Raw genomic sequence first — 26465 nt, 5'->3', positions numbered from 1 at the left:
GTTTTGCCTTTCCAGCTTCAACAGCTACACTCCTTCTAACCTTTCCTTGAAAGGTTTTCCCCTTAATTACTATAATTTATACAAACTCTAGCCACGTCCTTGTCACAGTGTGCACCTCAAAAGAAACATATACAGAATGGAGAATTTTATTCAGTATCACCAAAAATAAAAATAGGAATTATTAAACTCAAAAATGTATTAAGCACTAACGGGGATAGAATAAATGACACACTATTCTTGCCTTCCAAGAATATTGAATCTAGTTGGAAATGGAGATTATGAGTTTAAATAATATTAAATATTATTAAAAACAAGCATTTTAGGAGTTCAGATGATTCAGAAAACTGAGTTCTAGATCTTATTGGATATTTCTAGTTCTAACTAGGGCTGGCTTGAAAACTACATTGGGTCTGAATATTACCAGTGTAAACAAGTACCAAATGCTTTGCCCAAAGTGCATAAATATCGGTAGTGCCAAACTGCTCTTTGTCTAGTTCTTTCTCCACTCTTTACAGCACAAAGAGGAAATCTTAGCTTGAGATAGCAAATAAGTGATTAAATCTGCAAATTTTGGAAAGGCCACTGGAAAGAAAACTTGGCAAAATTCTAATTCTAGTGATTGCTCTCTGTTTAACCCGCAGCCAGTGAAGGCTGTTAACATTCTTTTGGGGTCGAATTTTCTTTTGATTTTAGAAACAGTTAAAGCTCAAACGACAGCGCTACTTTAAAAAAAAAAAAAAAAAAAAAAAAAAAAAAAAGTTCTGTTAAGACAGGAAAAACACAGGAAGCCTGGAATGTAACTAGATAGGCAGTATTTCCGGAATTTTACCCTTAAGCATTAGTTTGGCTCCTTTTGCACATGCGCAGAAGGAAAAGTTGGGCGGGAGTTCCGTTGCGCCGGGTCGCGCTCCAGGCAGGGATTGGTGGCGCCTGGTGCGAAGAGGCGGAACCGGAAGCGCCTGTGTTGTGGGGCTTAGCCTGTTGTCTCCCGGCGTCTTTCCAGCGCCTCGCTTCCAGCAGTTGGTTCTGCTTTTGCAGGGAGTGCCATGGGGGAAGCGGAGAAGTTTCACTACATTTACAGTTGTGATCTGGACATCAACGTGCAGCTTAAGATGTAAGAGAATCGGGACAGTGACTGGGATTGCTGGGGCTTCGGGACGCTGAGATGGGGGCCTGTGGGTTTGGCGGGGAGAAGGTGGTTATTAGCCTGAAGACCGTCCTGGGGGCGGCTGGGAGGGCTGTAGCCCGGGAGGCGGAGGAAAACCGGAGGCAGAGAGGGGAGCCTTGTGAAGGGATTGAGCCCTGGGTCTGTGGGACAAGGGTAGCCGTCGGAAGATGCCCTCAAGTTCCACGCTGTTTTACTTTCTTCAAAGCATTTTGCTGCTGACAGCAACCTTTTGAGGGTTTTTACGTTTTACAGATTAAGACATCAAGTTTCAGTAGAGTCGTCCTCCTGCCGTTAATAGTTGGAAGATCTTTAGAACCGGGCTGGCAGGTGGAATGGAGGGTGCAGAAATTAGACACGGGCAGATCTGGTAGTTGAGAATAGCATGAGTACATGGATACAGTATTAGAATCACGGGGGGTGATAGAGACTTAGGTTGAATCTTGGGACATGGTGGCATTGTTTAGCCAGGGAAGTTAGGAGTCAGTCGAAGAAGAGAGTGTCAGTTGCGGAGGGACCAGAAGATAGGAGAAAAGGCTTTGCAGGAAGATCTTGGAGCATTACAGTTGAAGTAAAGGCCAAGGGCATGATCTTTTGAGATGAGATTAATGAAACCGAGATAGGGGGTGGGTAGGACTGAGTTGGAAATTAGGTCATTTTAAGGCAGTCTTGAAAAAGAGTTTTCCTATGTAAAATCTGTCACAAATTATTAATCCTATCATCATTCATTATATGTTTAGTCAGTATTCATCTTACGTTCATACATGCAGTGAATACATTTTTTTTCAGCTGTCAGGTGCACCTTTTAAGGATTGTTTTTATTTTCAGAAGTTACTTACTTCAGACTCTGACAGATCTTTTACTGTCCATGTTGTGGTGATAGTAAAAATAATATTTCCAGAACCAAACTATAGTTTTGTAAAATAATTTACACACCCATTTCAGGAAATTTCTGCAGCATGTGGCACTACATGCTTATACAGGACTGCATTGCTCTCATTTGATAAAGGGCTTTCCTTTCCTTCAGTCTCATTCCTCTCAGTATTTTTTTGGACATAGGAATGATTTTTTTTTTTTTTTACACTTTTGAACCCTAGAAGGAAAGAAGAAAAGTAAGAAACACTGGTCTGTCATAAACAGACACACATTCAGTATTTTGAGGCAAAGTTAAAGCATAAATTAGAAGTTTGGCAAAATTTAATACTATCTTTTAGCTTCTAAGACTGCCGTTGTTGATCATTGGGGGCAAGGAGTATCAACTTAGAATCATATAATGAAAGAATAATGAATTCTTTAATTCAGTTTATTCTCCCCAGGGTTTTAGTTTATTGTGACAGTTTTAATTAACTAGTTGCAATTAACAAGTTGCAAGTCTCTTTCCCTATCCCCGTAACTGGATATCAAACTGCCTGCAAGACATGGTCACTTAGGATGTGCCAAAGCACTTTGAAAGCAACTTGTCTGAGACTAGCATATCATTAGCCTACTCTTCTGATTCTGCTTTTCCTGTATTGTCTCATTTATTTTGGCAATTGTTGGCATAATTAATTGAGTTGGTTAAGACTGGAAACTTGAGTTCTGCATACATCCCTCTCTTACCTTCTCTGTTTAATCATTCACAAATTGTCTTGAATCTACCTTCATATCGTTGATCGATGCCACCTTTTTTTTTTTTTTTTTAACCCCACAACCCTGGCCTTAGTCTACCTTTTTCCTTTTAATGCGGCTGAGATTCTTCTAACTGATTTCCTCGCTTTCAGTCCCTCCTCTCCATTATGTTCTTACACTCCTGCCAAAAGTACAACTCTGATTACATTACTCTCAGTTCAAATAATTTTTTAATCATATTTTTGAATGTTCACTTTGTGTCAGGCACTGTAGGGAATATGGTGGCTACTCGCTTTATTTTCTACCTACTTTTCATTCTTATCTTTACCCTGGGAGCTTTATGCTTTAGCTATGCCAAACAACTTGTAGTTTCCCAAACATACCTTCTTGCTTCTTTGCATCAGTATATGGTGTTTTTTCCTTCTAGGACGACTCCCTGTCTTTTTGGCTCTCATTTCTCATAAATTGTTTGGGCTCATTTCAGTCATCAATCTGGGATACTAAGCTCTTGCTCCCAAGCAAGAGACTTGCTCCTGAGACTTTTTGGTATGCCTTTCTGTAGTAGAAAGGACATTGGCTTTGGCCTCTTTTTTTTTTTTTTTTTTTAAGTAGATTTTATTTATTTATTTTAGAGAGAGAGCACTAGCAGGGGAAGGGGCAGAGAGAGAAGCAGGCTCCCCACTGAGCAGGGAGCCTGACATGGGGCTTGATCCCAGGACCCTCAGATCATGACCTGAGCCAAAAGCAGACTCCTAACTGACTGAGCCACCCAGGCACCCCACTTAGGCCTCTTTTGCCAGCTCTCTTACTTATTTTGTTAACTTGAATAATGAGTTTGATCACTGAGTGTCTGCTTCATTATTTATAAAATGAGAAAAGGGTGAAAAGAGAGAATATATAAAATCTCTGGCACAATATTTGACATAATCTTGATAGCCAAGCAATGTTCCTACCTCTTTTTTAATGTCTTGTACATATCTTTTATGATCTATAACATTGTATTTTTTTAATTTAAAGAACTTACCAGATAATATACTTACACAGTAACAAAATTAAAAGGGTATTGAAAAATATTCAGTTAAAAAGAAGTGGAAATGAAGTTTTAATATTTTATCTTGATTTATCTCATCTTTCATTTTTGGTCTTCTGTGCCTAGTACAGTGAGTGTTTGTTGGATGAATACATGAGTAAGTGCTCAGCTTGAAATTAATAAAGGGAAACTAAGGTCTGGAAAGCTGATGATGTCTAGAAGGTAGATCAAGAGTTGGTGAGAGGATTTAAAATAAAGTAAAAGCCTAAAATAGAGAAATATGTTGGTGAAGATTGGAATGATCTTAGATATGTTGGGACTTATTTTTACCTTTATGTAAAGTTTATTTTAATTTTATATGCAAGAAAATGTTGAGGTATCAATGGTTACTGTGATACAGCCATAAACTGTTCTTAGTATTTGTTGTGAAAATGCTTAAAAAATACATCTAATCATTATTGTTCTTATGCCTCCAGAGGAAGTTTGGAAGGGAAGAGAGAACAGAAGAGTTATAAAGCTGTTCTAGAAGACCCAATGTTGAAGTTTTCAGGACTGTATCAAGAGACATGCTCTGACCTTTATGTTACCTGTCAAGTTTTTGCAGAAGGGAAGCCTCTGGCCTTGCCAGTGAGAACATCCTACAAAGCATTTAGTACAAGGTGGAAGTAAGTTGTGTCTTGCATATGGTGGGTTCCAGACTATTCTCCCATTTCTTTATAGATGTTGCAAGTATGATTTGAAAGGGATTCAAGAGGAAAATTTAAAAAAAAAAATTGGATTTAAGACCTATAAGCATTGATCCAGTAGTTTAAAGCAGTAACCTACTCAGATAGAATAAGGTCTTATATATACTAGTATTATGCTGTTTAAGTAGAAGTGGATTTATATTTGAATTATGTTTGTATTTAGTATATTGACATATTTTTGTAGGAGCTAGACTGATTCACAAAATGACCCAAACCAAAAAACAGATATAACATCTTTACATTTTCTGCCACCCTATGGCCCAAACATGTGCACATTTCTATATAGATAGTATGAATTGTCCAACCTGATATTTGGTGCTCAGATTTGATGAAATCTCTCAGACAAGAAAAACACACCTGTTGTCATCTATTCGGATCAGATTTTTATTATTATTTTAAATATGAAACTAACTTTTTTAAAGTTCATGGTTTTTTGAGCATGGTACGTTAGCAAACTCCTGTTGAGATGCAACATAAATAATGAACATGAAGGTCCCGTTTTTCCAGAACACTCTTGTGGGTCCTGAATTTAAAGTCTTGTCTCTTCTTATTTGGTAGATTATGTGGTACAGTTTTGTTGTTCCTTCAGTGTGTGTTATTCAGTACCTTGGGAGGCTTAATGCAGGATACATGACCTGGTTTGTTAATTTAAAAGGAAGTTTATACACACACACACACACACACACACACACACACACATATTTATATTTTATTTTCTTAGTGTTATATTTACGTTGACTTTATTCCCATAGCTGGAATGAATGGCTGAAACTGCCTGTAAAGTACCCTGACCTGCCCAGGAATGCCCAGGTGGCCCTCACAATATGGGATGTGTATGGACCAGGGAAGGCAGTGCCTGTGGGAGGAACAACGGTTTCACTCTTTGGAAAATATGGGTAAGCATTTTTGTCTTCTCTTTAGGAGTGTTGGGAGAGCTTTTCTTTTTGCAAGTGCTTGAATAGTTTATACCCAATCTGATTCTCTATGTTGTAGGAAATGAAAACCTGTTTGATACATATGATTCCTTCGTTCTCAAGACTGAATTTGACACATTTTCCTGTGGGATACGCAGATAGATTAGTTAAGAAACCTCCTGTTAGTGTTTGGTATTGTGATTTGCGTTTGAATATAGTCATTAGAAACTAGAATCTTGCTAGGAAAAAGAGGCTATTTGGTGTATACTGTACCTTCATTGTTAATAGAAGGTTTTTGCTTTCTCAAAATAGTGACAGGACAATGAGCAGTGTTAAAAAGCACAAATTTGCTAATAGTGATTGTAATAGAAGAGTTGTCAACTCGGTTTTTAAAAATTTACAGGTAATAGGGGCACCTGGGTGGCTCAGTCATTAGGCTTCTGCCTTCAGCTCAAGTCATGATCTAAGGGACTTAGGATCAAGCCCCATGTCGGGCTCCCTGCTCAGAGGGAGACACAGTGAGAGAGGGAACACTCTCTCCCTCTCCCACTCCCCCTGCTTGTGTTCCCTCTCTCACTGTCTCTCTCTCTGTCAAATAAGTAAATAAAATCTAAAAAAGAAAATTACAGATAATAGGAGCTAATCGTAAGAAAAAAGAAAGGAAAAAGGTGTAATCTTGGAGGGTATTTTTTTCTCTTGGAACAGAAGGATCACTACCTTAAGAGAGTTGGTGATTTCCTTTATTTTTTTTTTTAAGATTTTATTTATTTATTTGAAAAAGAGAGAGAGAGCACAAGTGGGAGAAGGGCAAAGGGAGAGGGAGAAGCAGACTTCCTGCTGAGCAGGGAATCTGACTTGGGGCTTGAACCCAGGACCCTCAGGTCATGACCCAAGACAAAGGCAGACACCCAACTGACTGAGCCACCCCGGAGCCCTGAGAATTGGTGATATTCTATTACTCTTTTCTGTGTTTATTAACTCGAATTTTCCACTAAAGAACATGGTCATTCATCAAGTATCGAGTTACTTTGGTATACAGTTCATGGAAGAAAGACGAATGACTGTTTAATTTTTTTCCCCTTTACCAGTTTTAAGAATGAGTTGGTGTCCTGGTAACTTGGATATTTGATTTTTTTTTTCTTTTTGTTTTTAAATTTTGTCATGAACTTTTAGTCTTAAACATTTCTGGAATGTTTCAATTAATTGCTGTCTTTAGTCTTTATAATGCTCAAAAACTCCCATTTTTGGTTGGTAAGAGTCCCTTCAAGCTGATTCCATGTTTTTTTGATAGTACTCTAGAAACATTCATAGTTTCTTTGCTTTTTGGTGGGCAAGCTATTTCAGGCTCATTTGTCAATTTTCCACCCCAGAACTGGAATCTCTGAAAGAAGTCCTAATTCTTTTTTTCTTTTCTTTCTTTTTTTTTTTTTTAAAGATTTTATTTATTTATTTGAGAGAGAGAGACAGTGAGAGGGGGAATACAAGCAGGGGGAGTAGGCGAGGGAGAAGCAGGCTTCCCGCGGAGCAGGGAGCATGATGTGGGGCTCTATCCCAGGACCCTGGGATCGTGACCTGTAGCCAAGGGCAGATGCTTAATGACTGTGCCCAAGGAGCCCTAATTCTTTTCAGGGTGAAATGGTAGAGAACTAAATCTGGTATTACTGAACTTAATTAGTGTTTGTCGATGTTGAAGTTGGAAAATTTTATCTCCTGAATTAATTTTCACATTATTAAATGTAAATGAATGTGACCATATTTTGATATGTTCATTTACTATTTGTGTATATATTTCTGTGAATTGCTTTTTGATGTTCTTTCCCATTTTTTTCAAAAATTGGAATATAATTCACATACCATAAAATTCTGATTTTTGTTTTATTTTGTTTTTTTGAGTTGTTATTTTCTCTCATCAATATGTAGGGGGTCTTTGTACATTAATGAAATTAACCTTTTGCATGTTACATGTTACAAATACTGTTTCCTGTGGCTTTTTTTTGAATTAGTATATATTTCTTTGCTATTCATGTATCTTCAATTATGTTGAATTGATCAGCTTTTATTTTTATGGCCTGTGAATTTCATGTTTTAGAAAGTCCTTTTCTATTTAAAAAAAATATTTCTTTGTATGATTTTATGATTTCAGTCTTCTACCTTTAAATATTTGATTCATGTAAAATCACTTTTGTGACTGCTTGGGTGGCGCAATCAATTAAGCATCCGACTCTTGGTTTTGTCTCAGGTCATGATCTTGGGGTCCTGAGATAGAACCCTGCATCTTGCTCTGTGCTTCTGCTGAGATTCCCCCTCCACCCCTCCCACTCATGTTCTCTCTCTCTCTCTCTCTCAGATAAATAAATAAATAAATAAATCTTCTGAAAGACACTCCCTGTCAAAGGAGTGATGTATTGGGAATCAACTTAAAAAAAAAAAAACCAACAAATGGCTAGTTATTTGTCTTAACACCATTAAATTCACCATTGTTTCCAAATATTTTGAAATGGTACCCTTATATGTTCAATTCATCAAGTACTGAAGTCTGAGAGAAACAGCATAGTCTATCAGATGGTGGTGGTTAGGCACACAGGATGTCTAACTAGGTTATCTGGCTTCACCTCCTGACTCCTTTAATGTCTGTATTTTTAGGCAGGTTATTTAATCTCCTTATGCCTCAGTTTCCTCCAGTAAAACGATGTAAGAATAGTATTTACCTTATAGAGTAGTTTATGATGATAAATTACTGAAGACACATAGTTAACTTAATGAATGTTTAGTAAATATTAGCTATTATTATTTCTGTGCTATTCTGTTAGTTTTGAATACTATTATACTATAGAATGTTTTAATACTAGATGGCAATGATCTTCCTTATTTACCTGCCTTTTATAATTTCCTTGGATATTCTGTTTTGTTAGATAAGTTTTATTATTTACTCAAATAGAAAAGCTCATTGTTATTTTGTTAGGAAATCATATTGAAATATATATGTTAATTAAGGAGAAAATTGATACCTTTGTAATATTGAATTTTTCCATCCAGAAATAGGGTGTGTCAGAAAGGCTTCAACTCATGAATAAAACCTAGGTGTAATTTCTTTTAGAATCCCTTGGTTGCTTAGTATATGAAGGTATTTTTGTTTAATGTTTTAACTATTACATATTTATTATTGAGATACATGGAAGAACAAATTTAGACATAGTCTGACACAATAGATAGAATTTGAGTAAAATACCATGTTACAATAAATTGGAGATGATATTAAATCCGGTATTGTTCCTTTTCCAGTGTGTCTGTTCCTTTTTACTTTACTCGGGTGGGTTTTGCTTGCCACACAGATGGCAGGAAACGGGACAGGAAAGCCTGCCAGGGACCCAACATGCCTGCCGGCAGGATCGTCTGTGGACAGAAGGGCAGTGGGCTGGACACCCAGCTGCGGACGGGCTTGGGGTCAGTCGGTCAGGACTCCTGGGACAAGATGAAAAGTGGGCAACAGTTTATTACTCTTACTATATAGTTAGTAGTTAAATGTTCTTGAGAAGTTACCAGCTAGACCTCTTGGTTTTTCCTCTTGGCTTTTTTATAAGTGATTTACCTTCTGGAATAATCAGCCAGAGGTTCCCTCATAAAAGCACCTCTTCAGGACACTTGAGCATTTTAGATGACCTTAGGATATAGTTTCAGGACACCTTGACTAGCCGGTAAGTGTGAGACAGCCGGAATTTCCACAGAAGTGCAGTGAAATGAACTACCTAGAGCCAAACAAACTCTTAGGTTAACATTTGTGATGCAGTTTGACTTGACTTTTGGCAAGGTTTTGAAAAGTACATGAAGTCAGTAGTAATCAACCTATGACTAGGAAAAACCAGGTAAGCTAACTAGATAAGCGTCTTCCTGCATTCTCTTTAAATTTGTTAAGTGATGGGGCCTGAGATTCAGCATTTTTAGTAAGCATCCTGAGTGGTTCTGCAGACCTGTGGATCACAGTTTGCAAAAAACTGCATTAACCTTTTCTTAGTAGTGTATTTGTTGGACGTAGGCTTGCAGTTGTTTTCAGTTTCTTTCTTGACTTTATCCCATTGCTTGCTTTATTTGTATTTCTGTATGAATCCCAGTAAAAGACAAATTCCTTTACCTCCCACCCAAACCATGCTGGAAACGTGCCTGGGAGATAAATCAGTAGTATTTGTTCTACTTTATGAAGTAATTAAACCCCAGATATTTCCATGAATGTAGTAGTAACAGTAAGTGGGACTTAAATTTCAATTCTCTCTTCCGATATTAAGTAAATTAAGACTTTGAATCTTAGAGAGTCATCTGTTTCCTCTTAACTGGACAGTAGGTCACGTTGTCCCTCCATGTCTTGAAAACCTGAGATGTCAGATGAACATGAAATATTTTGGAGAGTAGTACTGATTCTGTGACATTCCTTCACTTAGAGCAGGGTTTCTCAGATAGGAGTTGTTGACTTACTACTTTCAGAATTCCTGCCTTATTTCTGTACTAAGTGTACTCTTACATACTTGGTTTTTTATTTGAACCAGCTCACTTCTTTTTTTAACTTTAATTTAGTTTGAAGCAAAAGCTTAATATCCTTAATACACATGGGAAGCAAATATTATTTGACATTGGTGGGTAAGAATAAAATAAATACAATGAGAATAACTGTTATAGGTTTTAGAAATTGAAGGAAGAAAACTGCAGTGAAATATAATTGATAGTAAATGTATTGATTTGCAAAATACATAAGCAATATCTGCAGAGAAAGTCTTTCTTTAATTAGAATGGTTCTTTTTGTGCCTAGTCAGATATTTAGCTCACTGTCGCTTAATTGAAGGTAAAGATAAGGTTTTTGCACCAACATTTTCTTTTTTAATCAGTCCAACTTGTGTGTGGTTGTATGTCATCAGTTAGCCGAATGATGACATCAGATTTTAGTAGAGATTTCTGGATACTTTGAACGGTGTCGAAGGAATGCAGAAAAGCTTCATCACCTACCCCTCTTCCCTTCAGCCTGATGTTTATACTGACCTTCACCTCAGCAAAAAGCATAAGAAACTGGATGAAATTAAAATAACTCCTTTTTGGGGCACCTGGGTGGCTCAGCGGGTTAAGTCTCTGTCTTCGGCTCAGGTAATGATCTCAGGGTCCTGGGACTGAGTCCCGCATGGGACTCTACTTAGTAGGGAGCCTTCTTCCCCCTCTCTCTCTGCCTGCCTCTCTGCCTACTTGTGATTTCTCTCTCTCTCTGTCAAATAAGTAAAATCTTGAAAGAACTCCTTTTTCTCTGTGTATCCTGGGGCTTTTCCTTGAATGTGCAAAGTGGGTTGCAGTGGCTACGAGCCCAGGAATTCCCTAACACGAAACAGGACTCTGTGTGCAGCTGCTGGTACTGGTGCTCTGTGCCCCTGGTCAGGATGTTCCCGGCACTGCGGCAGGGTGCACACGTCTTCTCGGTATCCGGAGCAGGAAGCCTGTGCAAATTTTCTTCCGCCAGTTGTTAAAAATCACGTCATGGGCCACCACAGTTTTTTTTGTGACTTAGGGAAATAGTGCTTTAGACTATAGTTTCTTCAGATGTTTCTTGAACAATGATGTCACCCGGGTGGGTCTATTTTTCCCTAAATAGTCCTGGTATGGACTTAGTAGCTTTTAAAAAACTGGTCTTCAGAGTGTGTAGTAGTTGTAGTATAATACCGGGAACCTTGTTACTACCAAGTTTTGTATTTGCTAATGTCTATTTGATATACTTTAGTCTGTGTGAAACAGTGCTTTTTGGACTATAGTATAATTAATAATTGAAAGACTGATCTCTTAAGATACAGCTAGAATAACTAATTGTCTTCATTTTGGAAGTTTAGCTTGTGAGATTTCTAAGTAGCTAAAGAATGGATTGATCAGTAGGTTGAATTGGCAAAGAACCAAAGGCAAGCCGCAGATTTCTCCTGCAGGTGTTTTTCCAAATATGAGTTTGGAAGTCAGGGTAGTGGCTGCTGTTGTGGCTTGGCACCGGGAGTGGGAGCAGCAGCCACAGCTGTTGCTGGGGCTTCTGCTGGAGTCTGAAGGATATCCTCCTATGCTGTTTCTTTTGTCTTGCCTGTTTGGCTTAATTTCCCAAGTGGACATGATGGTCTGAGTATCCTCTGGCTTGCCACCTGGAGGCTGTGTAACTCTGCAAAGGTTCCATTAGTGTCAAAAGAAAGTAATATGTTCACTTGATTATTTGAGTCACTTGGCATCACCCCTACCCTCCACATCCCATATCCTTAAATCTTCTCTCCAGATCCATCCCAAGGCACCTAAATCATTTAGTAAACTGACTTCCTGCCAAATGTACTTATTTTTGATTTAGTTACATTCAGTTAGTCACAGTGTCCACTGGGGGACACAGAGGTAGAGAGAAGGAAGGCAGGCCTTCTGCTTCTCCAGGTACATTTAAGGATATTCATCTAAAAGTGGCATTACTGTTTCACTGTACCGAGTTTCCTGGATACTAAGTGGGTCTACTTGATGTTGAATCTGTCCCTGAGTTGAAAGATTTTATAAAAGGCTTGCATATGGCTTTTTGTAATGTAACTTTTTTTGATCTTTCATATGATAAATAAATATTAAGAATTTTGATTCTTTACAGCTAGTCAGTGCATTTTTTATTGAGCCTCCATTGGAAGCTTCTGCAGATATAGTTGCTGGGTAGCACCTATTATTGCCAGCCTTAGAGATCTTACAACAAGTACGGCTATACCTTAACCTTATTGTGCTCGTGAGCTTATAGCGATCACTTCATCACTCCCATTCTAATTGTTCATGGCGTCATAGCTTATATACGTTACACAATCAATGAAAATTCTCTTTATTACCTTTGGAAAATTTTAAAGAAATTTTCCATTAGAACATGATAGTAATGGTTTATAAACTTTATGTAAACCTTTTACAGTTAAAACTTATAGGTTACTATATCTACCATATACCTTATTTTAAAAATTATTAAATGCAAGAGTGTGCAAAATGGACTTACCTCCTTACCTGTGCACATCTGAAGTCTTATTCTTACAATTGCAGTCAGCAGCTTGTTCTTTGATTTTGGGAGGATATGAATAGAATTTATACTGTTTGGAAGGTCTTGTTTAAAAGAAGAAGCACTTAAAAAAAAAAAAAAAGGAACACAGTAACAGAAGAACGTCTGTAACCCCCCCCCCCCCAATTAAAAAAACACTCAGATACTAACCAGTAGCGTATTTCAAAAGTTCATGTAAAGCTCCTTTACAGGTTTGCTCAACCTTTACTCTAGATCTTCTGGGTAGCTTTTTGAAGGAAATTTGACAATCAACAGTCATAGAATTTTTCACTTTAAAATAGGATCTCCAGGGCGCCTGGGTGGCTCAGTGGGTTAAGCCTCTGCCTTCGGCTCAGGTCATGATCTCAGGGTCCTGGGATCGAGGCCCGCATCGGGCTCTCTGCTCAGCAGGGAGTCTGCTTCTCACTCTCTCTGCCTGCCTCTCTGCCTACTTGTGATCTCTCTCTCTCTATTTCAAATAAATAAATAAAATCTTACAAAAAATAAAATAAAATAGGATCTCCATGTTCAGACTGAATTTTGACTATGTTAAATCTCTAATTTGTAGACATGGAAGCTTTTTCTCATGTGAATCTGTAATCGTATTCTGTTTAAGATGTACCTCCTGGGCAAGAGAAGATAGGAGAGACATCAGCTACTTAGTGAACAGAAAATAGTAGCTAACATTTTAACATTTAGCTAACATTTAATGCCGGCACTATTCTAAGTTCTTTTACTTCTACCCATCTGTTTAACTTTTCTAACAAGATGAAGGTATACACTTTATAATCTTACTTTATAGATGAGAAAACTGAGGCACATAGATTAGATAGTTTACCCAAGGTCGCATAGGTAATAGATGATAGATGGCACAGGTGGGATTCAGATCTCAGCATTTTTACTTTACAATCTATGATGCTGAATTGTCATTTAAAGTAGAGAGTTATGAAATTACTTAAATTTTGGTTTCAGTCATTGTAAATGTGACATTCTTTCATTGGGTAGGAATTTAGTCTCTCATTTTTTCTAGGATCTCCACTGAAGTAATGAAGTGTGGTCCATCACTGAACTTTTTCTGTTTCTACTCTACCTTTAGAATTTCTGTAACAGTTCTATGTGGAGGAGCAAAGAATACCTTGTAAAAAAGTGTTACATGGATTTTAGTTACTTAATTAATTGCTTTACAACCCACTGGAGGCTTCAAGGTTGGCAAGAGAGATATGTATTTTCCTTTGTGGAATTCTCTCTGTTTGGGAACTGAAATGTCCTATAATGAACTGCATTAATTTACTTCTACCCTGAACATTCTCTTTTCACCTAGCATGTTTCGCCAAGGGATGCATGACTTGAAAGTCTGGCCTAATGTAGAAGCAGATGGATCAGAACCCACAAAAACTCCTGGCAGAACAAGCAGTACTCTTTCTGAAGATCAGATGAGTCGCCTTGCCAAGGTAAAAAAGAAACTATTGAAACAGGTGGAAAGCTCTGAGTGATGCCTGCTGTAATAGAAATTGACATTATGAATTGTCAGACCATTCTTTTGACTTAAATTTTTATTTTTTTCTAAGATTTTATTTCTCTATGAGAGAGAGAGAGAGAGAGAGTGACCATGAGGGGGGAGAAGGTCAGAGGGAGAAGCAGACTCCTCATGGAGCTGGGGGCCTGATGCGGGTCTCGATCCTGGAACTCTGGGATCATGACCTGAGCTGAAGGCTTAACCATCTGAGCCACCCAGCCATCCTAAATTTAATTTTTTAATAATAATTTAATTGGAATGATAATTCACATACCGTAAAATTCACTCTTGGAAAGTGTACAGTTCGGTGGTTTTTTAGTAAATTCACTAAATGTTGAATTGTGTAGTCATGCCGCTATTGAATTTTAGAACATTTTCATCAAAAATGTCACTGTACACTCTACCTATTAGTGGTCAGTCCCCTTTCCCTCTGCTCTCCGGCCCCTGGCCTGGCAACTATTAATCTACTTTCTGTCTCTGTGGATGTTCCTATTCTGGACATTTCATACAGATGGAATTATACAATATGTGGCCTTTTGTGTTTATAATTCTGCCAGATTTGAGAACATAGAGTTTTTGGTGATACTTTCAAGATGACTGCCTCCTTTTTTTGGTGACATAGTCTTAAAGATGCAAGTGTTACATGCTAGACATTCTTATGTTGCTTGGAAGTAGCAATATATCACCAGCTTATGTTATTCTTCAATCTCAATTGTTCTCATACTTCCCTCACTTTTTTTTTTTTTAAGCAGACTGAATTGTTACCTTTTTATTTAAAAATTGTTTTATTGTAGTGTTTTCATTTAGGAGAAAAGAAAAACTAGATTCAATTCTGTGCTTAAATCACAACACTATAACTTATTTTGTGAATATTTGTTCACAAAACACTATGTCAGATACTGTGTAAAGATCCTTTTATGATTCTTTTAAGAGACTCTTTTAATTCTTGATGTAAATTTCCTTTGCAGTCTTATTTGTATGGATGACTCTTTAATGCCTGGAGAAAGTTTTTTTTTTTTTTTTTTTTTAAAGATTTTATTTATTAATTTGACAGAGAGAAATTACAAGTAGTTGGAGAGGCAGGCAGAGAGAGAGAGATAGGGAAGCAGGCTCCCTGCTGAGCAAAGAGCCCGACGCGGGGCTCGATCCCAGGACCCTGAGATCATAACCTGAGCCGAAGGCAGCGGCTTAACCCACTGAGCCACCCAGGCGCCCCTGGAGAAAGTTTTGATGCTAAGTATTTTATAGCTTGTTGCCTCAACCTACATATAGGAGAAATCTTAATTATAAAGAATAATTACTTGCATTAGCTTGGCTTTTTTTTTTCAACACAAATTTTTTATTGTCAAGTTCATTCTCAGTCTTTTCGTATTGCTCTTTTATGGAAAAATGATGCCATAGTTTCCTCATAAGCTTTCTAAACAAATTACTGTTGTCAACTTCCCCTTCATAATTACATAAATAAAATCTATTTTCAGTATAGTTACTCCTGAGATTTTGTTTACGTTCTTACATGGGATATAGGAAAGTTCTCAAGCTTTTCATGTGTTCATCAAGGTTCATTAGTGCACATTTGGTCATTAGTCATTAGTGCACATTTGCAGCTCTAGGAATGATGTCTCTGCATATGCAGAGCTAAATGAGGTATCAGGAAGAAGCTTTCTTAACATATTTGTCAATTGGTAGGAATCGTCTGCAGTCTCAGTTCTTTATATTAAAGAATATGGCAAGTTGGGTCCTAATTTTTTAAGAGATACTAACATATATATGTTGTCTGTATTTCTCAGAGTATGTTAACAGTTTTCAAATAAGTCTTTATTCATTGGTTTATAAGCCTTTGAAATGGGAATAAAAATTAATGAGAATGAGCATCTTAACAGCTTTTTTGAGGCTATGTGCCTCATTCTTTTCTGTATAGCAGTTGGTCATGCTGTGTGAGGTTTCAAAACCTGTTCTATCCCTGCTGCTGTAGAGGAAGAATGTGTTTTAAAAAATGATATTGGAAGTTTGGGTACTTGGAAGCACTTTTCAGTGAGAAGAGCACTGTAGTATGAGTCAGAGACTTGGCCATCTTGTTGAATCGCAGAAAATAATTTCTGAGCCTGTAAAGTCAGAAGTTTAGAATGGATGATTTCTGGGTCCTGTGTAGCTATTCATATTCAGTTATTTTCAAAGTACTGAAATGGTGGGCAGCAGGGTGGCTCAGTTGGTTAGGCATCTGCCTCTCGATTTCTGGTCAGGTCTTGATCTTGGGGTCCTGGGATGGAGCCCTGTGTTGGGCTTTGCACTGACTGGGGAGTCTGCTTGAGGCTTCTTTCTCTCCCTCTGTCCTCCCCCTGCTCATGTGCACACCTTTTCTCTTTTTTCTCTCTCAAATAAATAAGTCTTGAGGCGCCTGGGTGGCTCAGTGGGTTAAAGCCTCTGCCTTTGGCTCAGGTCATAATTCCAGGGTCCTGGGATCGAGCCCCACGTTGGGCTCTCTGCTCCTCAGGGAGCCTGCTTCCTCCTCTCTCTCTGCCTGCCTTTCTGCCTACTTGTGATCTCTGTCTGTCAAATAAATGAATAAAATCTTTAAAAAAAATAAATCTTAAAGAAAAGAAAGGTACTGGAATAGCAGTTTTATATATCTACCAGGATTTTATAGTAATCACCTTAGTAGAGAATAAACATGTAATTATATATTTGCAGTTGTGAATGTGCTGTATTCACGTCATTCCTTTTTTCCTGCAATCTGTATGCTTAGAGTAAAGCATTACTCAGGACCTACCTAGTGTGAATGATGTGGCTCTGCTCTTAAATCTGATTTTGTTGTTGTTGTTTGATTAGTACCTGCTTCTTTAGTTTAGGTTTTCAGACTAGCTTCCTGAGTCTGTTTCCCTTGCCTTATACCAGGAAAAGTATACTTTGATACTTGTTATGTCTGAACTTAAAATTATACTCCATATTTGCTTTGTTCCTAGATTGTGCCATAGTAGCTCTCTTTTCCTCTCATTTTCCTTCCACTCTCATTTTTCTGGTTCCACATTAAAAAGTTTGTTCAGTTAGATTGTGATTCTTTTCCTCAAAACACTTTGAAATTGTCTCTGGTACAATACATTTTTAAAAAACCAGGAAAGAATGTGTGTCCTTTTGTTTCCATTTTTATACAAAAGAAACAGATTTTTTTCTATCTATTTTATTTATTTATTTTTTAAAATATTATTTATTTATTTATTTGTCAGAGAGAGAGAGCGCGTGAGCGCACAGGCAGACAGAGTGGCAGGCAGAGGCAGAGGGAGAAGCAGGCTCCCTGCTGAGCAAGGAGCCCGATGGGGGACTCGATCCCAGGATGCTGGGATCATGACCTGAGCCAAAGGCTACTGCTTAACCAACTGAGCCATCCAGGCGTCCCTATTTATATATTTTTAAAAAGATTTTATTTATTTATTTGACAGTGACACAGTGAGAGAGGGAACACAAGCAGTGGGAGTGTAAGAGGGAAAAGCAGGCTTCCCGCTGAGAAGGGAGCCTGATGCAGGACTCTGGGATCATGGGATCATGACCTGAGCCAAAGGCAGACGCTTAAAGACCAAGCCACCCAGATGCCCCAAGGAACAGATTTTAGATTAACAATATTCTTATTTCTAACACTACCATTTTAAGGAAATAAATGAGAAGAGGCTGAAGTGGTTAGAACTGAATAGTTTATTTCTTGTACTTTGATTTTCCAGCCAGTGAATTTACTATGCTTGTTTCTAATTGTTGAGAAGGCAGTTGGACTCAGAGTGGAAAGGTATACATAAATCTTAATAATAGCAAAGCGTAGTTACCATGCATTGTACCCATGAGCCAAAATAAATAGCATAGTGACAATTTTCAAACTGCTGTGTAAGAAAGTTTATTCAGTTACAGAAGTGCTTTAGTCTTGGCTGCCTGGGGATAATGGGACAAGAGGACTGTGAAATGAAGATGAACTATTTAAATGGCTTGTGGAAAGATGGCGTTAGATAATTATTAAGCAAAGAACTTCAAACTCAAGCTGGACTAACTGTTCTTCCTCTGACTTATTGCTTGTTCAGCTATGAAGCTTGAATTACAACTGCAGTATGAATAACTGAAGTTTAAAAGCCTGATTTCTACATTGAATATTTTTAAAAGTCAAATCCTTTCAGCAGGATTTTAGTGGAATTAACCTCTGTGATGATTTTACATTATACCTAGTTTTCATTCGAGTAAAGGAATGTGAGAAAAGGAAACAAAATGGGGCAGTCTTCAGTTTGGTTCTCATTTTTTCTAGGTTAGATTTCTTAGACTAGTAGGGGATAGGAAGAAATGAGTGCATTAAAATAGACTCACCCCCCCACCCAGTTCTTCCTCATTATCTTTTTTTTAACCCAGCTCTAAATTTTCCTAATTAATATTTACAAGTATAGTATCTTTCTGTTTGAATTGATTTGTGACAATAATCAAAGGCCAGACCTCTGGAGCATTTACTCTCCTTTCATTGTCCATGACCCAGCCTTTTAATGATTGTGGGCCTTACTTGAGCAAATTTGCCCATTGTTCCCATCTGTTCCGTTTTTCAGCTTGTCATATTGTAAGAGTTTTATGACTAGGATGCATATCCACCTGGGGTTTTGGATGTGACTACCAAGCTTCAGTGTTTGATTTATATTTGAATCCATGTCTTTAGACATGAAAGGTTAGTGCAAAAGCATGCTTCTCCACTGTCTCCTTTTCATTTTAGCAGCTCTGCCTGATGCCTTTGGAATGTGCTTTAGTTTCTGTCAATTTGATTAAGAGGAGGCAAAGAGAAAATAACGACTAGATGAAAAATGCTTTGTGGTCTGTGTGACACAGATAGGTTGGGGCAAGTTGAGTATGTAGGTGAGCACTGCGATAGTGAAGTTGTGGTAAGATGAGGTGAAGTTTCAGGCTGACCCTCATATTGTCTGCATGGGATCAATCTGGGTCTCTGGGTCCAGGGTCCAGACTTAAGGTTTATAGCAATAGAAACTGGGTGTTTTTAGTTCATTGAGGAATAATTAGTGTCTTGAGAATAGGCTTATGCCAATCGATTTGAAGGGTTATTTATAATCTAGAGCTGTACTGACCAAAATAATAGCCATAATTCGCATGTGGCAATTTAAGTTAATTAGAATTAAATAAGGTTAAAAATTCAGTTGCTTTGTTACTGTAATCACATTTCAAATGCTCCTTTGCCACATGTGGCCAGCAGCTATTGGTCAGTACAGATACAGAGTATTTCCATTATTGCCAAATGGTCTGTTGGACAGCACTGGTCTAGAATGCCAATTTACTAATTAGTAATGGGTTAGTAACCATATTATTATCTTTCTGGTAACTATATTACTTGTGTCTGCTACCCAGGATGTGTTTTTTTAAGGCACCTTGAAAATTAAATTAGTCTTCAGGAGATTGTTATTTCTTAGTGAGCCATGAAGGAGCTAGCCTAAAGGAACTAGAAACTGCCGTGAGTAATTTCAGTTTGGGGGAATCTTAAAAGGACCTTCTCTCTTGAATCTTTTTAGTTACAGGATTACTTGAATATGCTGCCTACACTCTATCTATGGAATGAATAAACACTGACATACTATCATGGTTACAAAATGATCCTTTAAAATTGAGATTAAGGTAACAGGAAATTTTCTCATGACATAATTTTGTGAAGTGGGATTGAGGCTATTTATAGTACTCTTTGACCTGCTGAAACATTTGTCCTTGAAAGAAAATATTTTACATTGAATGGATTACATTGAACGGGTACTAGTCTAGAGACATTAATTAGAGGGGGTTTTTATGTTAAATATGTGCAAAAGTCCTCTTTTTAATGTTTTCATAAAAATTTATTCAATATAAAGGACTTTATTCTAAGATTGTGTTCTTTTGGTGTTTTTGAGTATTAAAATGTCTCGTTTGATAGTAGCACTTAAAAAAATGACTTTACTTGGCAAAATAAAATTCGGGAACATTCATAAGTAAAAATTTTAGTTGACATGCAATATTATATTGGTTTCAGGTGTGCAACATTGTGATTTGACATTTATATGCTTTATGAAATGCTCACCGTGATAAGTGTAGTCACCCAACACTGTTTATTATCCCTCTTTGTCTCCACCACCATCACCTGCTCTATTGAAGGCATACTTCTGTAAGTTGGAGACAAAAAAAAGGTATTACTAAGTCGATGCTGTTGTTACTATTAATGCCATTATGAGTAATAATAATACTAATAATGATAATCACCTTGCATGTATAAAGTGTTTTAATACCTATAAAGCCTTTTAGTGTAGATTGAGGACTAAAATGGAGCAGTAATTAAAATCATGACTTTGAATATGGATTTTCATTTAGATTTCAGTTGTCTCTTGTTGTGATCTTAGATTAGCTACTTAACTTTTTCTAAGCCATGAAATTTTCATCTGTACAATAGTAAGAATAGCTAACATCTACTTTTTTGAGTTATTGTGAAGACTAAATATAAATGAGATAAACTATTTAAAGGATTTGATATTGCTAGACATCACTGAGCACTAACAAATGTTAGCTGTTGTTATTACTTATGTGCTTTCATTTGATTTTATGAGTGTAATGATTGGACTTGTAACATACATTGCTTTTAAACTCCTGAGAAAATGGAAGCTTAGAGAAGCTAAATGATTCATTTAAGGTATCATGCTTGGTAAATTGAACCAGGACCTAAATTCAGGTCTTTAAATTCTTCATGTAAATGTTTTTCTGAAGATAAGTATCTGACTTTTTTTTTTTTTTTTTAAGATTTAAGGCTTGTGAAGGATTTGTTTGTATGGGGAATATGTTTTCTTATCAGGGAGATAAAAATTGAAAGTAGGGGAAAAGGCAGAGGGAGCTTGAAACCACACGTATATACCTGAGGTCCACATGTAGGGCATAATAAATGGTGCCTGGCAACTTAGTAAATAAGGATTTGCCCATGGCCAGTGAGTACCTTTGCAAACATGTGCTATGAATGAAGTTAGAAACAAATTTATTTTGGAACTCGAAAGAGTAAGTGAGGGGAGGAGCAGAGGGAGGGTGGTAAGCAGACTTCACTGAGTGCAGAGCCCCATGTAGAGCTTAATCCTGTGTCCCCAAGATCGTGACCTGAGCCAAAATCAAGAGTCTGATTCTTAACTGACTGAGCCACCCGGGCACCCCGAGTTATAAACAATACTTGTGGCTTTAGTTGTCACCAATGCATAGGTTAAAAGCAATAAATAACAGTCACTCTTAAGATTTCTTTCACCCACAGACGTCAAATGACTAGGGTTTAGGAGGAAAAGAAATGTAACAGTGAAAGAGGGTATGTGTTATTCAAAGAAACAATATGGTAGGAACTTCATGGTACAACTGGATGTGAGAATCCTTTGCTAAAGATAAAAGAGGAAAACAGATGCTGATAAAATTGTGGAAATATTTTAGAGCTGTGGAAGGGAAGGTGTTGGTAGTTTCTTTGTGTGATCACAAAAAATGATGCAGCTAGAAAATTAGTGGCAATGAAGTCTCATTTGTTCAGCCCAGGCTTTTGTCAAATTGCTTGATCACAGGGTAATTTTTTAGAAGGTTAAGGAAACAAAGTATGGCTACTCTAGCACTAAATTATAGCCAGTATGAAGGAACCAGTTGGTGAAAGGGAGAAAATAGGAACTTCGGGAAAAAAACTAAGGATATCACATTATACATCAAGATTGCAGTTATAGCCAAGGAATGGAATAATGGATTGAATTTGGGGTTAGTCTTGGACTCTGAGAAAACAGTTTCAACAAGAGTGGAGAAAGGCAAGCCACTCAGGTGCCCCAGAATATTTATATTTTAAGTATAAATTTTATTTGATTTTGGAAGCATTAAAATCATATGGAAGAAGGGGGTCTATGTGAGATAACCCAATTGAATTTGTTCTATCTTCCTCATCAGAGTGTTCTTCAGCCCAAGGGAGTTAACTAAATAAGTTAAGCGGTAGTTGAACCTCAAGACTGGTGAGAGGAGATAGTGAGAAGGTACACACAGACTGTAGCCTCATTCAGTTTTTCCAGTCCTTGCAAGTTAAATGCCTGGGTTTTAAAATTATGTGTACTGTTAAGTTTTTACATTTTTAAAAAGATTTTATTTGTTTATTTGACAGAGAGCGAGAGAGGGAACACAAGCAGGTGGAGTGGGAGAGGGAAAAGCAGCCTTTCCACTGACCAGGGAAAACTTGGTGCTCCAAGTTTTAAATTTTTTTATAAATTCAACACATAAAATAATGTAATAGACATCTATGTATTCATTGTTAAGATTGAACATTTAACATTTTGCCTTGTTTCACATTATTTTAGAAAAGATTTAAGGGGCACCTGGATGGCTCAGTTGGTTAAGTGTCTGCCTTCAGCTCAGGTCATGAACCCAGGGTCCTGGAGTCGAGCCCTGCGTTAGGGGCAGGGTCCCTGCTCAGTGCGGAGTCTGCTTCTCCCTCCACCTCTCCCCATCTAGCTTGTGCTCTCTCTCAAATAAACAAATAAAATCTTAAAAAATTTAAAAAAATATAGATATTTGTTAAAACTTCCCTCATTTTTTTTGTTTTGTAATTTACATTTTAAACTTAATGTTTTTCTTGAGATTTATCCATGTCAGTATATGCAGTGCTTTGCTTGAGTGCTTTCATTTAAACTACTGTATAGTATTCCATTGGATAAGTAGATTAGTTTATTTGTTCTCCCAGCAATTTCAGTTTTTTGTATTACTTACAGGGCTGAAGTGAATGCTATTTCATATTCTACCTTATGCCCACAAGTGATTTCTTTAGGGTAGAAATTTAGGAGTGAAATTGAGGATTTTCACTTTATCTTAGTCTTTCACATTATTGAAATTGGAACTCAAACCCAGTGTTACTTGCTTATCTGCTCTTGATGTTAGCTATAGAGAACCTATATTGGAAAACTAAGATTGGCAAGTGTTTTGGTTTTTAGAAATATGATTAAAGAAATGAGTTTTATTATACGCTGGACATCATTTCTGGTTATAAATTCTAGGACCCGTTATCAAACTGGTGACTTAAATGTGAACTTTGCATAATGGTATTTTCTGGTTAGGTTTTAGACATCTGAGAAACATGAAATTATCCAAAGAGGTATTTTGAAAAATGAAGGCATTATCTTTTATTTTATACTTTTAAAATTAATAGAACTATCAAAACTGGTGGAAGATTTAAATAGTAATGAGATATATTATAACTGGGTAGAAAGACTGGCCATCAAAACTCCAGATTATAGCTGTCACAGTGGCTCATTGCATAACCAGCTATTTCTGTATTTGTGGATATTTTTCATTGGTAAAGTGATTAGTTGGACTCTGTTATAGGAATCATAAAAATGAAATTATTGTTACTATTATTATTATCATCACAATGAAAAACAAATTAATGAGTATAGTAGAAGTGATGTCATGCTCTCAAAAAATAAGACACCCACTTACATTTTTTGTTTGCCGTAATAATGCATTTTAGTGACAAGAAACCAGGAACAACAACAACAAAAAAAAAAACTCCTGTTTTTTAAATATCTACATTTTGGGGAAGGAAAACAGTGGTCAAAAGTGTTAATGGAGAGATTTGTTACTTTAAAAATGAAAGAACAGGGATGCCTGGGTGGCTCAGTTGGTTGGACGACTGCCTTCGGCTCAGGTCATGATCCTGGAGTCCCGGGATCGAGTCCCGCATCGGACTCCCAGCTCCATGGGGAGTCTGCTTCTCTCTCTGACCTTCTCCTCGTTCATGCTCTCTCTCACTGTCTCTCTCTCAAGTAAATAAATAAAATCTTTAAAAAAAAAAAAAATGAAAGAACAGAATCCTGCTATAAAATTTGAGTTAGGCAGAAGCATCTCACTTTGGTTTATTCCTTCCTCAGATCTTTTGTAAATGACAGTAATAAATAGAATTATGATGACAGCTGCTGAAATTATTCAAGGCTATGAAACTTGTTCAGTGGCACCACTGACATCATCAAAAATTCCTCTTAGCTATAGGTTTTTATATAAATAATAGGTGTAACTTTTATAAACATAGCTTATTTGATTTGATTCTCTCTTGCAATTCTTTTTTGTCATAAAAGAAGGATTTGGGAATCTCTTATACATTTATTCCTAATGATACATGGTAGAATCTTCTTTATCAATCACTTTGGTTTGCTTACTGTTGTCTAATACTGTCAAAGCTTTTAGATTTGTCTTGAAAGCATTGGTAGCAAATAGACTAAATTAGTTTTTGTCAGTGTTAAGATTGAGCCCTAAAAGAATATTGATTGATGTTCTATAAATCTGTTGTCTGTCTTTACAGCTATAGTTTCTTCCAGAAAAATAGGAAGTAACATGCTTTTAAGACTGGATTAATCTCTGAGAAGTTTAACTGAATGAAACTTTTATGATACAAAAGCCACTCTTCCTGAGTAAGATTTACATGTAAAGTTTCAAAGTGAAATTGAAGATTTGTAGCTAAGACTTCATTAATCAGGAGGATAGACACTCCTGTGCTTCCTAAGAATTAAATACATATGCGTATGTAACAAAGACTCTAACACACACACACACACAGCTCCTTTTTTCTTCTTAGTAGTTTAAGTGAATTTTTAAATACAACTATATTTGGTCTTGAATTATAAATTACTGTATAGCTTGTATTTAATTTGATACAAATAGGACTCATTGTCTTACATTTATTGAAGAATTATACATTTTAACAATAGAAATTTATGAGCCATAGTGCATCATGTGAATGCATTAGCTGACCTATAATGCTATTCTGTTCAATGAATATTTATTAATTTTGCTCAATTCCTGTCTAGGCTCAGGGAAGTGTTATATTTGAAAGAGTTATGTTTTGGCCTTTAACTTGAGGGAATTTAGAGGAAGAAGATAATGAAATAGTTGAATTAAACAGCACTTACATAGTCATGCTGGAGAAAAATAGTCTTGTGTGTGGTAGTAGCAAGTACTTTTATTGGTCAATATTCTCACATACGTTTCAAGAGAGAAATTTTGGACTTTCACATAGGCTTTGTGAATCTGAAAGTTCTCTTTCTGGTGACAGGTGGACTTGGTTTTTTTCATTTAATATTCCAGCAGCTGGAAAAAAAAATACAACTTTGCCATTTTTTCCCCCCTTAGTTTCCCTAAGAGAGTATATATATATCTGGCCCAAGCATCATGTATTCTATAGCTACTTTTTTGAAAGGAAAATCCATTTATCATGTAACTCTCCTCTTAAGGTTTCTTGACATGAGTAAGGTTTGATACATAAAGCCTATAAATCCCTCTATATAAGAGCTTTTAGTAACCACATATTAAAAAATGGTAGTTTTAAATTTATACAGTTTTTTAGTTGGCCCTAGTTGAAAGGCTTTTGGAAGAAACAATTTGAGAGAGAAAATTATATTGGTGCCTGGTTTCCATTTTAGTAGCTCAAATTAATCAGATAGGTATTTTTTGAGTTTTTATTATGAGGTGAAATAACTTCATATAGCATCTTTTTTTTCCTAATTTTTATTTTTATTAACATATAATGTATTAGCCCCAGGGGTGCAGGTCTGTGAATCATCAGGCTTACACATTTCATAGCACTCAACAGCACATACCCTCCCCAATGTCCATAACCCCAAAACCCTCTCCCTCCCCCCCTCCCCCCGGCAACCCTCAATTTGTTTTGTGAGATTACGAGTCTCTTATGGTTTTTCTCCCTCTTGATCCCATCTTGTTTCATTTTTTTTTCCTTTCCTACTCCCAATGACCCCCCTCCCTGCTTCTCAAATTCCTTATATCAGAGAGATCATATGATAATTTTCTTTCTCTGATTGGCTTATTTTGCTCAGTGTAATACCCTCTAGTTCCATCCATGTTGTTGCAAATGGCAAGATTTCATTTCTTTTGATGGCTGCATAGTATTCCATTGTATATATATACCACATCTTCTTTTTTTTTTTTTTTTTTTTTTTTTTTTTTTTTTTAAAGATTTTATTTATTTATTTGACAGAGAGAAATCACAAGTAGATGGAGAGGCAGGCAGAGAGAGAGAGAGGGAAGCAGGCTCCCTGCTGAGCAGAGAGCCCGATGCGGGACTCGATCCCAGGACCCTGAGATCATGACCTGAGCCGAAGGCAGCGGCTTAATCCACTGAGCCACCCAGGCGCCCCTATACCACATCTTCTTTATCCATTCATCTGTTGATGGACATCTTGGTTCCTTCCATAGTTTGGCTATTGTGGACATTGTTGCTATAAACATTTGGGTGCATGTGCCCCTTTGGATCCCTGCATTTGTATCTTTAGGGTAAATATCCAGTAGTGCGATTGCTGGGTCCTAGGGTAGCTCTATTTTCAACTTTTTGAGGAACTTCATGCTGTTTTCCAGAGTGGCTGCACCAGCTTGCATTCCCACCAATAGTGTAGGAGGGTT

The 26465-nt window shown here is 37.0% G+C and overlaps 1 protein-coding gene across 2 annotated transcripts in view; it reads left to right on the top strand.

Annotated features, from left to right (window-relative positions):
• Positions 1-953: 953 nt before the first annotated feature.
• Positions 954-26465, top strand: part of PIK3C3 (phosphatidylinositol 3-kinase catalytic subunit type 3) — a 138595-nt gene continuing 113083 nt past the window's right edge. For both annotated transcript variants that reach the window (XM_059139218.1, XM_059139217.1), the window contains exons 1-4: positions 954-1114; positions 4280-4468; positions 5302-5445; positions 13833-13962. In XM_059139218.1, coding sequence (XP_058995201.1) covers positions 1047-1114; positions 4280-4468; positions 5302-5445; positions 13833-13962 — 531 coding nt within the window. In that variant the 5' untranslated portion in view covers positions 954-1046. The remainder of the gene's footprint in view (positions 1115-4279; positions 4469-5301; positions 5446-13832; positions 13963-26465) is intronic.

Source organism: Mustela lutreola, chromosome 11 (genome assembly GCF_030435805.1).
Source record: "Mustela lutreola isolate mMusLut2 chromosome 11, mMusLut2.pri, whole genome shotgun sequence".
NCBI classification, from domain to species: Eukaryota; Metazoa; Chordata; class Mammalia; order Carnivora; family Mustelidae; genus Mustela; species Mustela lutreola.
This window is presented reverse-complemented; position numbering and strand designations above follow the sequence as displayed.